The sequence below is a fragment of the Thamnophis elegans genome, chromosome 16, assembly GCF_009769535.1.
Source record: "Thamnophis elegans isolate rThaEle1 chromosome 16, rThaEle1.pri, whole genome shotgun sequence".
In the NCBI taxonomy this organism is placed as follows: Eukaryota; Metazoa; Chordata; class Lepidosauria; order Squamata; family Colubridae; genus Thamnophis; species Thamnophis elegans.
Window position 1 is genome coordinate 16,614,193 of NC_045556.1, and position 15,860 is coordinate 16,630,052.

General features: G+C 41.6%; 1 protein-coding gene across 1 annotated transcript in view; it reads right to left on the bottom strand.

The window, feature by feature from the left end:
• Positions 1-15,860, bottom strand: part of ALDH1A3 (aldehyde dehydrogenase 1 family member A3) — a 60,042-nt gene that overhangs the window by 30,257 nt on the left and 13,925 nt on the right. The window contains exons 2-3 of the mRNA XM_032232419.1: positions 15,271-15,375; positions 4,345-4,485 (exon numbers count right to left, since the gene is read on the bottom strand). Of these exons, the coding sequence (XP_032088310.1) occupies positions 4,345-4,485; positions 15,271-15,375 (246 nt within the window). The remainder of the gene's footprint in view (positions 1-4,344; positions 4,486-15,270; positions 15,376-15,860) is intronic.

Consider the following 15,860-nt stretch of genomic DNA (forward strand, 5'->3'; position numbering starts at 1 on the left):
AACAGGGATTAAACCCCACACTCATGAGTATTAGTGGGGTTATGAAGTCAAGTAATGAAACATCTGTGAACAACCAGAGAGCACCAAGGAATGTACATGTTTTCTGTTAATTGGTTTCCTCCACATTGGTTTGCAACACTGAAGATGAAAGTCTATGGAGATTCTCAGTCATTGAGGTCATGGTTGTCTCAAAGGTGCTTTTTTCAAGAGGCAACTGGTTTTTCTTTGAAGACATTTCGCTTCTCATCCAAGAAGCTTCTTCAGCTCTGACTGATGACCCACCACCATCCAGTCAGAGCTGAAGAAGCTTCTGGGATGAAAAGCGAAACGCCTTCAAAGAAAAACCAGAGAGTCCAGTTACCTCTTGAAAAAGCAATTTTGGGACTGAAGATGAAATTTAGGGCAATAACAAGGACCTTCTGTAGATTTTACTAGGTCTCTTCTTTATGACAAGAAAGACACAGACAGATTCTACATCTACCTTTATCAATTCCCCATCCTGATTATTACTAAATTTTGTTGTCTTGCCTACACAATGGAACAAAGAAGTGTAATCTTCCAGCCTCTTTTCAATTCCCCTTTTCTTCTATGTAAATAGCACCATGCAGAGGTGATATTCTGCCAGTTCGCCTTGGTTTGGGCAGTAGGAGGCTCCACCCACCCATCCAGACATCATCACAGATGCTCTGCACATGCACAGAAGCGCCACACATGAGTGAAGCGAGTGCACGCACATGCACGCTCCCAGTTCCAAACCGGTAGCGAAGGTAAGAGAAAACTATTACGGGCACCATGGATTAGTAGGTCAAAAATAGAGCAAGAAGGAGAGGCTTCCTGGGGGCGTGGCCTGTTGCCGAGGAGGGCTCCACCGAGCTCCTCAGAGATCTGGTCTGTATATCTAAATAAGATCATAGATAGCACCCCTTTTTGGCTAAGGAAGGGGCAGGGAGGATAGCTCCGTAGACTAGGGTCTATTCGTAAGCCACAGCCTTTTTCTTTTTTTGGCTGTGGAAGAGATTAGATCCAGCCGAAGCGGAGCTTTTATCTCCGGCCAGTTCTTCTCAGCTGCCTTTTTTTTTTTTGGCAGCCCCAGACAGGCTAGCCCCCCCCAGGACAAAACAAAGTTTTTTTCAAGCTAGATTTGATACGGGAGGGTACCACCCCTGTGAGATTTATGCTTTTATTACTATCTTAAATACCAGCACCATTCGTCTTAAAGACTTCTTTGTTTAAATAGACTTCAAAATGGCGATTTCTCTCCGTGGATGATTACTGGATGTACTTAGCCGGGCTTATCTTTCTGCAGACCGCTCCTTAACAAAATAAACTCTTTTTCTTTGGAAATAGAGGGGAGCGAAGCGCTGCTTACTTGTTTATTTATTATGGCACCCAGATCAAAGAAGCGTCTTGCTACAAATGTGTCTAAAGAATTTAAAGAATCTTTTTTGGAAATACAGCCTTTGTCTCCTACGCCCTCTACTGGAGAAGTTTTAACACAGGAATATCTCTTTAAAATCTTTAATGCCTTTAAGCAAGAACTTAAGGAATTTGTATTGCAACTTTATGATGATCTAAAATCTAAAGTTAATCAAATGAAGGCGAATACGTTTGCAGCCGTGTCTGCCCTGTTAGATTACTCTGCTGAAATAGAGAACAAATTGGAAAGTCTGGAGAAGGCTAATTTTGATTTGACTACCAATATTCAAATTTTACAAGAAAAAATTAGAAATAACGAAGAACAGCTTATGATGCTAAATTTTGATAGGAAGGCATTTTCAATAAGAGTCAGAGGATTCCGTGAAAGCAGCAGGAGAATTTGAAACAGACCTTTGCTGAAGCCTTCAGCCATGCGCTGGGAAGCCCGGGACTTAACTTTGATTGGCAGATTCGGAAAATCTATCGCCAGAACTCATTGATAGCGGAACAGCGACAGCTCCCGAGGGACATAATTATACATTTCTCTACAAAAGAATCTAGAAACGCGATTGTGCAAAAGTTTCATAATAACAGTCTCCGAGTTGATGACCAGGACGTGATTGTTTTCAAAGATATACCTTTTCAGATGTTGAAAGCAAGAAGGGACTACACTTTTTTAACTAAAGAGCTTAGGAGTCAACAGATTCGATACAGATGGGAGGCCCCTGCCGGCATCACGGTTACATTTGAGAATCAAAGATTTCGTCTTAACTCTGTTTCGGAGGCTCAAGATTTCTATTCTAGGATTCTGAAGGCGGGACTTCCTGACGCGCTTGGAAGAGAGGAGAGACAAGCAGAAGGAGAAAGCAAACGGCTGGCCATGCGGCTGCAAGATGGAGGGGGTAGCCCCTCCTCCCTCGGAGAAGCAGAAGAACGCAGATCGAGAATTTAGATACTTCAAAAGACTTCCTAAAGTTGAGGACTGAATGGGGGTTTGAGACCTCTCTCCGGTAGAAAAAGTGGACTAATTTTTATCAGAAGGGAAAGCTGGGTGAAACTACTTTGAGCTAGATTCTAAAGTAACGTTAGCATAAATTTGATAGTGGTTAAAAGAATGCGGAATGATTTATGTTGTTTAAACTTTGTTAGAGGGGACTATTTTAAAATAGAAGGTTAACTGACTCTTGCTGAAAGTATTATTTGAATATGATCCATGCTATTTAACTTTTATTTGAAGGGAAAGTTGGTTGTAATAGTTCTGAATTACATCTCAAATAAACGCTAGTATATATTTGATAGTTTTAAATATTAGACAAGCATGAGATGAGGGTAAAATGCATGTGGAATGAACTACGTTATTTGAGGTAAATATCAGACAAGCAAGGGAAGAGGGCAAAATTTATGTTGTTTAAAGCTTATTAGAACAGGAAGCCGCTTGGGATTATCTTAAGATAACTGTAAAAAGAATGCGGAATGATTTATGTTGTTTAAACTTTGTTAGAAGCGACTACCTTAAAATAGAAGGTTAACTGACTCTTGTTGAAAGTATTATTGGAATATGTGGAATGATTCATGCTACAAATCGCTCTGAGTTATATTTTAAACAAATGGTAGTATAAATTTGATAGTGGTAAATATCAGACAAGTGGGGGATGAGGGTAAAATACATGTGGAATGAACTAAGTTATTTAAATTCTATTAGAAGGGGAAGTTGGTTGGAATTATCTTAAGATAGAAATTGATTCCTGTGTAAAGTAATATCTGATCTACGCTGCTTAACTTTACTAAGAAGGGGAAATCTGGTTAGATTATTTTGAATTACTGTTTGAAAAAGGGGTAAAGAAAGATCATTTACGTTGTTTAAATTTTACTAGAAGGGAAAGTTTGATTACTTGTCTGTAAAGTTATATTTGAATATATGGCATGAACCACGCTGCTTAAATCTTATTGGAAGGGATCATGAGGTTTAGGAAGGGAACGGGAGAGCCTACAGAAGGTCGGGGTAAATAGCAAAGAAGTAAGAGATGAGAATAAAATATAGATAGAATGATTTATACTATTTAAGCATAGATAAAGATGGGGGGCTGAGATCAACACGAAGAGTGGTTTCTTTTTTTCTTTTTTCTCTTTTCTCTTTTCTTTTTTTCCCTTTTTTTTTTCTTTCTCTGCTTTTCTTTTTTTTTTTTGATATATTACTTTTATTTTTTAATCCATATGTATACAAGATATTTTAGATAGAAGGTAGTGCCAGGTGTGGGCCCTGGGAAGCCGGGAGGATTAGGGATGGGGATTGTGGGGGGTGGGGTGGGGGGGTGTTAATATAGTTTTAATAAGAACAAGAATGTATTTATATACGGTGGTTCTTTTTTTTATTATTATTATTATTATTATTATTTTTCCTTGGTTCACTTTACTTTTATCAGATCAAACAATACTCGAATAAAGGCATACACCAAGGAGGGAGGTAGAGGGAAGGAAGAGGGAGGAGTAAGGAAGGAGTAAGGGGAATGTAAGGAGTAAGGGGAATGTAAGGAGGGTGTCTGGGGAGTAAGGGGAGAAGGAAGGTTTGAGGGGAAAGGGAAGTAGGAGGGGAGTGTTAGAGGGAGAAAGGAAAGTTGGAGGGGGTAGATGGGGTGTATGGAGGATGCAAGGGTTAGGTGGGGTTGTGAATGATGAGTTGTGTTTCCTTTTTATTTGTTCGTTTTATTCCCTTTTTCTTTTTTTTTTCTTTTCTTATAGTAAATACCCTGTATATAAATGATTGCAAATGGAATGTGAAAATTGAATAAAATATACTTAGTAACAAAAAAAAAAAAAAAAAAAAAAAAAAAAAAAAAAAAAAAGAGCAAGAAGCTCAAGGTTAAATGTGATACCCCAACCCTTCTTGGTTGATTCTTCACACCCTGGTGATGCACCAGCTTCACTTACCGCCAACACCTCTCTGTCTCGCTCAATCAGGTCGGCCAATTTATTTAGAAGTCTTCCGCGACTGGCCGCATCCATTTGTCTCCAGACAGATCCACTTTGGAAAGCTGTTTTTGCTGCTTCAACCGCTTTATCGATATCGGGCTACAGGTAAAGGTAAGAAAGGAGAGAGGAAAACATCAGGCAATTAATACCGCAGGAATACAGTCGGGTACAATTTTCCCTGGAGGGAGAAACCTTGAACATAAAAGAGGAAAAGTCAAGTATGCTCAACAGTCAACGATCACAAGAATGATCAGATTTCTATTCTTTCTTTGGGAAACAGAGTAATGGCTTCTGGTGTCAACGGTACAGCAAAGTAACATTCACAAATACTTGTTTAAAAGAAAGTCTAGGCAACTAGGAGAATGTTGGTTAGAAAGAATACAATCGCCATTTGCAACTCTCTCATTTGGCTTTCAACAAGCAAACAGGGGAAGTTGGATTTGCTTAGCAGCCACAGGATTTGCTGAACAACTGTAGCGACAAGGTTGTGAAATCAGGCAGAACTCACTTAACGATGGCCTTGCTTGGAAGCATAAATTCTTCTCCTAATTGAGGTCATAAGTCAGGGGCTACTTGGTAAAGCCACAATGCTACCTTGGGCTTAGAGCTTTCTGCAAACCAAAGTGAGGCTCAGGGTTAGATCTTACCTTAGCTGCTACAATCTGTTCAAACTATAGTTTTAAAATGCTTAGAATCTGGCAATGGTGCCCATTTTGCTAGAATGGAATGGAATGGAAGAGAAGAGAGGAAAGAGGAGAAGGGAAGAAAAAAGAAAGAATAGTAGAGAGAAGGGAGAATAGAGTAGAGCAGAGCAGAAGATAAGAGAATGGAGGAGAGAGGAGAGGTTGGAAGGGATCTTGGAAGTCTTCTAGTCCAACCTGCTGCTTAGGCAGGAAACCCTATACCATTTCAGACAAATAGTTGTCCAATCTTATCTTTAAAACTTCCAGTGTTGGAGCATTCACAACTTCTAGAAGCAAGTCATTCCACTGATTAATTGTTTTAACTAACAGGAAATTTCTTCTTAGTTCTAGGTTGCTTCTTTCCTTGATTAGACTATTAGATTGAATTCCAGCCCCATAGATTCAACCCCCAAGCCCAATGAACACTATGGTGTGATACTCGACTTTCTAAAATAATAATTAAAAGGAGCACCCTTTTATTGCTATGTATACCAGGCTCTGGTATAGCAATAACAATAGCACTTAGACTTATATACCGCTTCACAGTGCTTTATAACTCTCTCTAAGTAGTTTACAGAGTCAGCCTCTTGCCCCCAATCATCTGGCTCCTGATTTTAATGAACTGGGAAGGATGGAAGGCTGAGTCAACCTTGAACCAGTAAGGATCGAACTGCTGGCAGCTGGCAGTCAGCAAAAGTAGCATGCAGTACTGCATGCTAACCACTGCGCCACCACAGCTTTTACTATTTAATATTTTACTTTCTATATTAGGACAGAGGCATGAATTCAGGTTACACAATTCTCTGAGAACCTCCACCATGTGATCGGAGATACGCACATTTATTTACGCAAGTGGAAATGCTTGGCTGAAGCTTTTCCAATGGAAAGGTCAATCCAGGCTCACGTAAACTCTTTCAGTTACAAGAATATTGAGAACAAGGAAATTCAATGGGCAAGGCTGAAATTCCAATCTGAATCCACCCAATGCTTAATCAGTATTGCGTTACAGAGATTTTGCAAGACAAAGGCATAAAGTGCAGCTAAAATTTAAGGCCAGGAAGAAAGAAGAATTAAATCCCTTCCAATTGTTATCCATCACAAGGCAACAAATGATGCATGCGTTCAAGATAGGGAAAATTTCTTTCAGTAGATGTTTTCAAATAACTCCATGCTCCAGTCTAGGATTATCCAACCCATTTGTAACACCAGCACACCAGTCACAATTAAACATCTCATCTACATAGAGTAAACCAGAGGTGGTATTCAGCAGGTTCTGACCAGTTTTTGGAGAACTGGTAGGGGAAATCTTGAGTAGTTCGGAGAACCGGCAAATACCACTTCTGACTGGCCCTGCCCCCATCTAGTCTCTGCCTCCCAAGTCCCAGCTGATCGGGAGGAAATGGGGATTTTGCAGTAGCCTTCCCCTGGAGTGGGGAGGGAATGGGGATTTTGCAGTAACTTTCCCCTGCCATGCCCACCAAGCCAAACCCACCAAGCCACACCCAAAGAACCGGTAGTAAAAAAATTGAATCCCACCACTGGAGTAAACCATTCTGAATGTGATATAGTCATATAAAATCCCACCCTAGTTACTTCAGATTTTGATCCAGGAATATGTGTGTGTGTGTGTGTTGCATTTGTGCTGATAAATAAATAAAGGGAGACTAGTATAGATCTATTTCAAACTATTTAGCTCTCATCAGCTAGCCATACCCTTACTGGGAATCGAACCCAGTAAGGGTATGGCTAGCTGATGATAGCTAAATAGCTTGAAATAGATCTATACTAGTCTCCCTTTATTTATTTATCAGCACAAATGCAACACAAATGTAACAAAGGCAACAGTAAAAATAATGCCTTTCTGTCGTGATGGTCTCTTGTGACGAGCCGATAGACAGAGAAAGGAAGCAGTATGCTTCCTCCCATATTTGGGCACACAAGGGGTTGTGACACAATACACACACACACACACACACACACACACACACACACACACACACACATATATATATATATATATATATATATGGTTATGTGGATTGTATTCCAATATACAGTACTTTCTTTGCATCATAAATACTAAGGGTCCCATATGAAGCTGTGTTGGATTGGACCATTGAAGCATCATCAGAACTATCTGCAAACCATCAAACCTAGCTAAATAATAGTTTTAGACCAATGTCAAATATTTAATCTGGCAAGATGTCCAGTTGGAATAACCCATCCCTATATCATGGGGGAGGGACACCATGGCTCAGTGGCTAAAATGATGAGCTTGTCAATCTGAAAGGTTAGCAGTTAGGTGGTTTAAATCCCTAGCATTGCCTAACAGAGTGAGCTCCCGTTACTTGTCACAGCTTCTGCCAACCTAGCAGTTTGAAAGCATGTAAAAATGCAAGTGGAAAAAATAGGGACCACCTTGGTGGGAAGATAACAGCATTCTGTGTACCTTCGGCATTTAGTCATGCCGGCCACATGTGCTGGCTCTTCGGCTTTGAAACAGAGATGAGCACCGCCCCCTAGAGTTGGGAACGACTAGCACATATGTGTGAGGGGAACCTTTACTTTTATATCACAGGGAGAACATGACCCACTCTATATGGCATAAAATGAAAGTGTGATTACAAACCTGGAGCCATTGATTGCTTTGTTCTGTTTAAGCTTTGCAGATTTTGAGATCTTGGGCAGGATGGCTTGAAACCAACCAGCTGTGCCTTATTCAATAAAACATGGGTGAGGCACAATGAATGTAATTTTATTAAGAAAATGCATACAAAAATCTCAAGCAGCAGACAGCCAAGAGATGGGAATGCTAAGCTGGCAGCCTTGTTTTAGCTTTCTCTGTTATGGTCCTTCAAGTCCATTCTGGGCCCCAGCAATAAAATATTTCAGAAGTACGGTAAGTTGACCATTAGCACCTTCCAGGATGTTTTCTGACATCCCAGATTAGAGCTAAGAGTATGTGACCGCCCTAAAATTACCCATCTGGCTTTTTGTGTCTAATGGAGAACTAGAACTTGGGGCTAAAAAGAGCCCGTGCTGGCACAGTGGTTAGAATGCAATATTGCAGGCTAATTCTGCCTAGTACGAGCAGTTCGGTTCTCACCAACTCAAGGTTGCGTTCAGCCTTTTATCTTCTGGATTTGTGGATACAGCCCTTCTGGATTTCTGACCAGTTTGATAGAGAAACCAAATTGTAAATGGTCCACAAAATGGAATAACACTGAAACTTCCCAAGAAGTCTTAGAAAACCATGAGGTTTCTATTGTCAATCCAACCTGAAGGTCAACCATCTTGGGGACTAGGCTGAGAAATGGGACCTCTGGGTTTGGAAAACAGGGAAAAGAGGTGAGTAAAATGAGGACCCGAATTGTTGGGGGCAATAGGCTGACTCTGTAAACCACTTAGAGAGGGCTGTTAAGCACTGTGAAGCGGTATATAAGTCTAAGTGCTAGTGCTAGCGCTATCTTAGTCCAGAAGCTTTAATCACAACACCAAGCTGACTCTCTTCTTTTTGTTATCCAATGGGGAAGCATTGGGAAAACTACAGTTAAGAGTTTTCTGTAGCCTTCTCAATTCTCCTCCAGAGAACAAGTTCTTCTACACCAAATTGTGACTGAATCATATACTGTTTCAATGAAATTTAGTTAAAAGTTTGCTTATAGATTGAGATCAGCATGCACCGATATTCTCCTCCCTTTTGTAATGACCAATGGCACAAATGATACATAGCCGCAACGCTAAAATGTCTGCCCTAAAATTACCCAGATGGGTTTTGTGGAACCTTGGAGAACTAAAACACAGGACTCTCTGCTCTTAGTCCAGCAGCTTTAACCAGTACACCCAACTGGCTCTCTCTAACTGTAGTTTTCCCAATTCTTCCCCATTAGACAAAAAATAAGAATAGGAGACATCACATGACTCCTGTTCTTCTATACCAAGTTACGGCTGAATCATATAAAGGTAAAGATTTCCCTCACACATATGTGCTAGTCGTTCCCGACTCTAGGGGGTATTGCTCATTTCCATTTCAAAGCCGAAGAGCCGGTGCTGTCCAAAGAAGTCTCCGTGGTCATGTGGCCAGCATGACTCAATGCCAAAGGTGCACAGAACACTGTTACCTTCCCACCAAAAGGTGATTTCTATTTTTTCTACTTGCATTTTTAGATGCTTGAGAACTATGAGGCTGGCAGAAGTTGGGACAAGTAACAGGAGCTCACTCTGTTATGCGGAGCTAGGGATTCGAACCACCGAGCTGCCCACCTTTCTGATCGAGAAGCTCAGCGTCTTAGCCACTGAGCCACTGCTGTCCCCTTTGGGATGAATCATATACTTCAGTTCAGCTAAAGGTTTGCTTATGGATCAAAATCAGTACAATATTAGGCTACTAGGCTCGAAATTCTTGGTTTGGATCACTTGGAATCGTGTCGCTTGTGGTTAGATTTAGGTACTGCGTACAAAATTGTACATAGTAATGTTTTAACCTGTAAATGACCTTTTCTGTTTCAATCGCAATAACATGCATGCGAACCACCGCTTCAAGGTGCTAGTCGTCACTTATAAAGCCCTTCATGGTATTGGACCTGGGTACTTGAGAGACCGCCTGCTGCCAATTACCTCCCAAAGACCCATTAGATCACACAGAGTAGGCCTCCTCCGGGTTCCGTCTACCAGCCAATGTCATCTGGCCACTACCCGGGGGAGGGCCTTCTCTGTGGCGGCTCCGGCCCTTTGGAACGAGCTCCCCGCAGAGATTCGGACCCTCACCTCTCTCCAGGCCTTCCGAAAAGCCGTTAAAACCTGGCTGTGTCGGCAGGCCTGGGGTCGATGAGTTCCCTTCCCCTCTTGAATCGTGTGGCTGTTGGTTGTTTTAAATTCCCTTGTACTTTTTTGTTGTAGTTCTTTGTGTTTCCCTTCCCCTCCCTTGGGTTTGTGCGCCGCCCTGAGTCTCGCAGAGAATAGGGCGGCATATAAATAAAATGAACCTTGAACCTTTAAACTCAATGTAAATCATTCTAAACTTGACTGTAAAAAATATGATTTCTGTAATAGAGTTGTCAAAGTCTGGAATTCCCTACCTGATTCAGTTGTCTCAGCTACACATTTTCACAGTTTTAGCCACAAATTGAGTTCTGTGAACCTCACTTCATGCTTAAAGAGGTCCATAGAGTACATAAGCACATTAACGTAACAATTGACCCTTTCATTGTATTTTTATATTATTCCTGTTGTTTTTGCTTGAGAAATTATAATAAACAAAGAAAAATAAATATTCTTCTCCCTTAATGACAGATGCCACATGGCGCATACCCCAACCCTCCCTGCTGATGTTATCTTTATTTATTTTTTTGCCAGAGTTGTGTGTTCCAATCTAAGGGTACTGCACTTCTTATGGGTAGGGACACTTTAAAGTTATAAAACCAGTTTTGTAACATTTTTCCTCCCCACGGCTGAGACAAGGGGAGAGATCTTCGAGCAGGAAATTCACCTTTATCCTCTATTTCCTTTTGATGGCAAGTGAAGCTGGCCAAGCTTTGAATCTATTTTAAAACCTTGGGTAACATTTATTATTATTATTATTATTCGCAACAACAGAATTGTATCACAGCGGCCAGTTGTTTCGCTGGATTTGGCATTGGTTACTAGTCGGGCCCCACCCAGGGGCCTAGGACGTCGTAATGTATTTTTGTAATACGTATGCAGATCCAAGCAGCGCAGCTTTTTGCATTTGACTGATGGTGATTTTCTCAATTTTTAACTGTTTTAAATGTAATTCCAGTGCTTTTGGAATAGCACCCAGTGTGCCGATTACCACTGGAATTACCACTGCTGGTTTGTGCCATAATCGTTGAATTTTGATTTTTAAGTCCCGGTATTTCGTGATTTTTTCATATTTCTTCTCGTCGACCCTGCTATCACCTGGTATTGCGATGTCTATTATTGTAACCTTATTTTTCTCAACCAGTGTGATGTCTGGTGTATTATGCGCCAGTATTTTGTCCATTTGTATGCGAAAATCCCACAAGATCTTGACCATCTGATTTTCGGTGACTTTTTCAGGCATGTTCCCACCAGTTTGTTGCTGTTTTAATATTATAATTTTTGCACAAATTCCAATGGGTCATTTGTGCTACTGAATTGTGCCGCAATTTATAATCAGTCTGCGCGATTTTTTTTTTACAGCAGCTGGGTATGTGATCAACAGCTTCATCAGCTTCTTTGCAAAGTCTGCATTTGGCATCATCAGAGGATTTTTCGATTTTGGCCTTAATGGCATTTGTGCGGATAGCTTGTTGTTGTTGTTGTTGTTGTTGTTGTTATTAAAACAAGAGCCCTGCATGGCCCCAATGACAATTTACAACTTTCGCGAAAGGAAGCTGAAATAATAAAATAATTGTGCTTTTTTCAATATACCAGCTATGAATGTTTCTGCTAGAAAAGAACCTGGGGAGATTTGTGATCTATTGATTATTTTTCCCTAAATATAAGACTCTGCTTGGATCATATTGGATTGGGATGGCCACATTACAGATTCTTTAAAAAAAAAAGAGAGAGAGAGACAATCTGACCTGGGCACTCACATTGCAGCCCTGGTCAAAAGGACTCAGCAGAGATTATACTACCTGAAACTTGTCAGGAAACAACAACCGAATGGAAAACTGCTGGTGACCTTCTATCGCTGCACCATAGAGAGTATTGTAACTTACTGCACCTGTGTATGGTTCGCCAACTGCAGAGTGGCAGAGAGGACAGCGCTCCAGAAGGTCGACATCATTGCCCAGGGGATCATGGGTTACCCTTTCCCCTCTTTGGAGAGCTTTATAGCTCCCACTGCCTTAAGAAAGTTCAAACATTCTTAAAGATCCATCTCATCCTGGGCACTTTTTTTTTTAACTATTACCATCTGGCAGACGGTACAGGATAATAAAAACAAGGACAAATAGGCTGAAAAACAGCTTCTATCCCAGGGCAGTAAGTATGTTGAATTCTACTGTATAGTGCAATATTAATGCAATAGCAGCAGTTTTCAATTCAATCGCATAGAATGTGAAGGATGGGTGTTTGTGTTTTTATTTTTATAGTTATAACATACACTGAAGATGGCATTTAATTTCGTTGTACGAGGTGCAATGACAAAAAAGTAAACTAAACTAAACTAAACTGTGCTGCATTAATTCAAGCACGTTCCATGGAACTGGTTTCTCCAGCCCAATGCAGTTCCAGACTAGAATTCACACAATCCAAGATATGGCAAGTGGGCTTGATGGCAGATTTAGTCTAAGAGAAAGGTTGGGTACAAGTGCAACAGGAATGTCCGTGCATCTAGATGTGTGAAATTTACAGACACAATGGATTGGCAAAAGCGAAAGAATTCTAATCAAGAATTCAATTCAAGAAAGAAGAAAGAACCAACCTAGAATTGAGTTCAAGAAAGAAACCAATCAAGGGAAATACCAACCTAGCAATTTCCTAACAGAACGATTGTTCAGTGGAACAGAAGTTGCCTCCAGAGAGATTGTGGGTGCTCCATCACTGGAGGTTTTTAAGAAAAGATTGGACAGCCATTTGTCTGAAATAGCAATAGCACTTAGACTTATATACCTCTTCACAGTGCTTTTACAGCCCTCTCTAGGTGGTTTACAGAGTCAGCATACTGCCCCCAACAATCTGGGTCCACATTTTATCCACCTCAGAAGGATGGAAGGCTGAGTCAACCTTGAGCCTGGTGAGATTTGATCTGCCAAATTGCAGGCAGCCGGCAGTAGTAGCCTGCAGTACTGCCTTCTAACCACTGCGCCACCACGGCTCTGGTATAGAGTCTCCTGTTTGAGCAGGGAGTTGGACTACTAGAAGACCTTCAAAGTCCCTTCCAACTCTATTGTAGTGTTATATTGCATCTGCTGTGGGCTCTACTTTGCAAATTGTTGTGGCCCGCCAGCGGCTAGTGGAGTTGGCAGCAGATTCGGACAGTGAGGAGGTTGGGGAGGAACATGGGCCAGTTCTGGAGTCTGGGGAAGCCTCTGATGAGGGCTCTGCATCGGAAGCAGAAATGAGGCCAGGGCCATCTGACAGTTATCAGCTGCCTTCAGAGTCAGACATCAGTGAGGCAGAACAGCTGGAGCCGGTTCCCAGTGTGAGATGTGCAGAGCTGCCAGAAGAAGGAAACAGCTAAGGAATAAGGGTCGACTTGAGACTAAGGCCACAGGTGGACAGTGAATGGCCCCTCCCAGAGGAAACAAAAGAGAAGCAAAAGGGTAGTGGAGTTTGCAGGAGACAATTAGTTCATTCCTGCATTCTTGCCAAGTATAGCAGCATCTGAAAGATATCGGCCTGGCCACTCTCCAAACCTGATAAAGGTTGGCATTTGTGAACCATCTTGAAAGACTGTGGCCCAGGACTTTGCTGGATGGGAATTCACTATAAATTAAATAAAAGGGGTTTGTCAGGCGAGGACTTGGCTTCGTGCTGCTGGGGAAACCTAGGTCGGAACACAAATCCCAAAATGATCTTGTAAGACTTCTAATGGGGACACCGCTGGCAGGAAGGAGCAAATAAGTCTCCAAGAACTCATCTTACCGGTCAAAATACTTTACAACCCATTTGGGCGGAGAGGGAGAAAAGCAATTACGTTTGGGTATTCTAGCAGGAGACACACAGAGCTCTCTCTCACACACACACAACCCTCGGGGCTCAGGATTTGCAGCCAGAGACAAAGAGAGGTCATCTGTTTTTACTCTAATGACGGCTTGGGCAGCAATGGAGCCAGCTAACATAATCACCCCATAGAGGGCAAAGCCACCTCAGAATTGCAGCAGTTTTAAAATGAGCTCACGTCTCTTCAATTACAGGATTATGGCTTTTCATAATTCCATGCCAAGCCCTGGATTGAAATGCACAAAGTTAAAGGGACTGAAGATGAAGGAAGAGAGGGCTGCAACAGATGGGTGGGGGAAGAGAAACAATAGGCAGATAAAAAGTATCATTTAAAAAAAATACACCTAAATTGTTGTTAGTCGCGAAGTCATGTCTGACTGATTGCAACCCCATGGACAATGTTCCTCCATGCCTTCCTGTCCTCTACCATCCCCTGAAGCCCATTTACGTTCACGCCGACTGCTTCGGTGACTCCCTCCAGCCACCTCATTCTCTGTCGTCCCCTTCTTCTTTTGTCCTCAATCCTTCCCAGCAATAGGCTCTTCTCCAGTGAGTCCTTCCTTCTCATTAGGTGGCTAAAGTATTTGAGTTTCATCTTCAGGATCTGGCCTTCTAAAGAGTAGTCAGGGTTGATCTCCTCTAGGAATGACCGGTTTGATCGCCTTGCAGTCCAACCTGCAGAAATCCCCGTGGACAGTACCGAAAGGAAAATACACATATAGGTGGCTGGATAATAAGCCATAATGTAATCGGTTTGATGTAGGTCAGCAAATGTCTCAACCAGTGTGATGTCTGGTGTATTATGCGCCAGTATTTTGTCCGTTTGTATGCGAAAATCCCACAAGATCTTGACCATCTGATTTTTGGTGACTTTTTCAGGCTTACGTTCCCACCAGTTTGTTGCTGTTTTAATATTATAATTTTTGCACAAATTCCAATGGATCATTTGTGCTACTGAATTGTGCCGCAATTTATAATCAGTCTGAGCGATTTTTTTTACAGCAGCTGAGTATGTGATCAACAGTTTCATCAGCTTCTTTGCAAAATCTGCATTTGGCATCATCAGAGGATTTTTTTATTTTGACCTTAATGGCCTTTGTGCGGATAGCTTGTTATTATTATTATTATACCTGTACTTTGTACCTTTGGTCCTCGCACTTATGACCATTGCAGCATTCCTGTGGTCACATGATCAGAATCCAAGCACTTGGCACTTGCTCTTTGGCTATGGCTTGATTTGACATTCTTCTCATTTGGAAGCACATCTGCTTCCATGGGGGTGTGCAGGGATGCCCATGTGTGTGGTGCATGCAGGGTGTGTGCAGGCACAGGGACCGTACACGGATTGCATTTTGGGGATTTGGGCGCACGCTTTGGGCCCTCGGTCTGGAAAAGGTTAACCATCACTGGATTAGAGTAACTAATAGACAGTCACTTCCCTGTATATACAGTATTTCCCCACCAAACATCTCTAACTTTTAAAATTTTTGCTCATTGACTAAGACAAATGAAAAACAGTTTAATTAAAGAATGTGGAAAGACAGACCTTGTCACCTTCTTCAATTTCACAGATCTTCTCAGCTGTCGAGGGGTTAAACGTAGGGAATTTTTTCCCACTTTTCGATTCGTGCCATTCATTGTTAATAAATATCTAAAGAGAGAGAAAACAAATGGATCAGAAGAAGCATTGATAAGACTACTGTATCCCTGGTTTGGGTTGTCTGCTTTGTTGCCTGAATCTATATATATAAAAGAGAATTACTGCTCTTGCATCATCACGAAATCTCCAGAACTGTGAAACCTACAAACTTGAAATTTGGCACGTATATTTCTCTTGGCTTCTAGGTGCTCACTAAGCAAGGATTTTTCTAAATAACCATTGGATCATTAGCATTTCTTATAGTATTATTAACATGTTTTGATGCTAAGGAGTTAGATGTTCTACTCCCGCTCCCCACTTGAAAAGAACTCTGTTCCAACTGCCACTTGGGCATGGGCGTTGCCAGCATATGACTCATCCGGCCTGCAGGCTGGGAGTTTAGACATTCTGCTCCCCCTCCCCACCTGACAAATGCTCTGATGCTAAGACGTTAGACTGGGGGAGAGAAGGTGATACGATAGGAGAGGTCTCTGTGG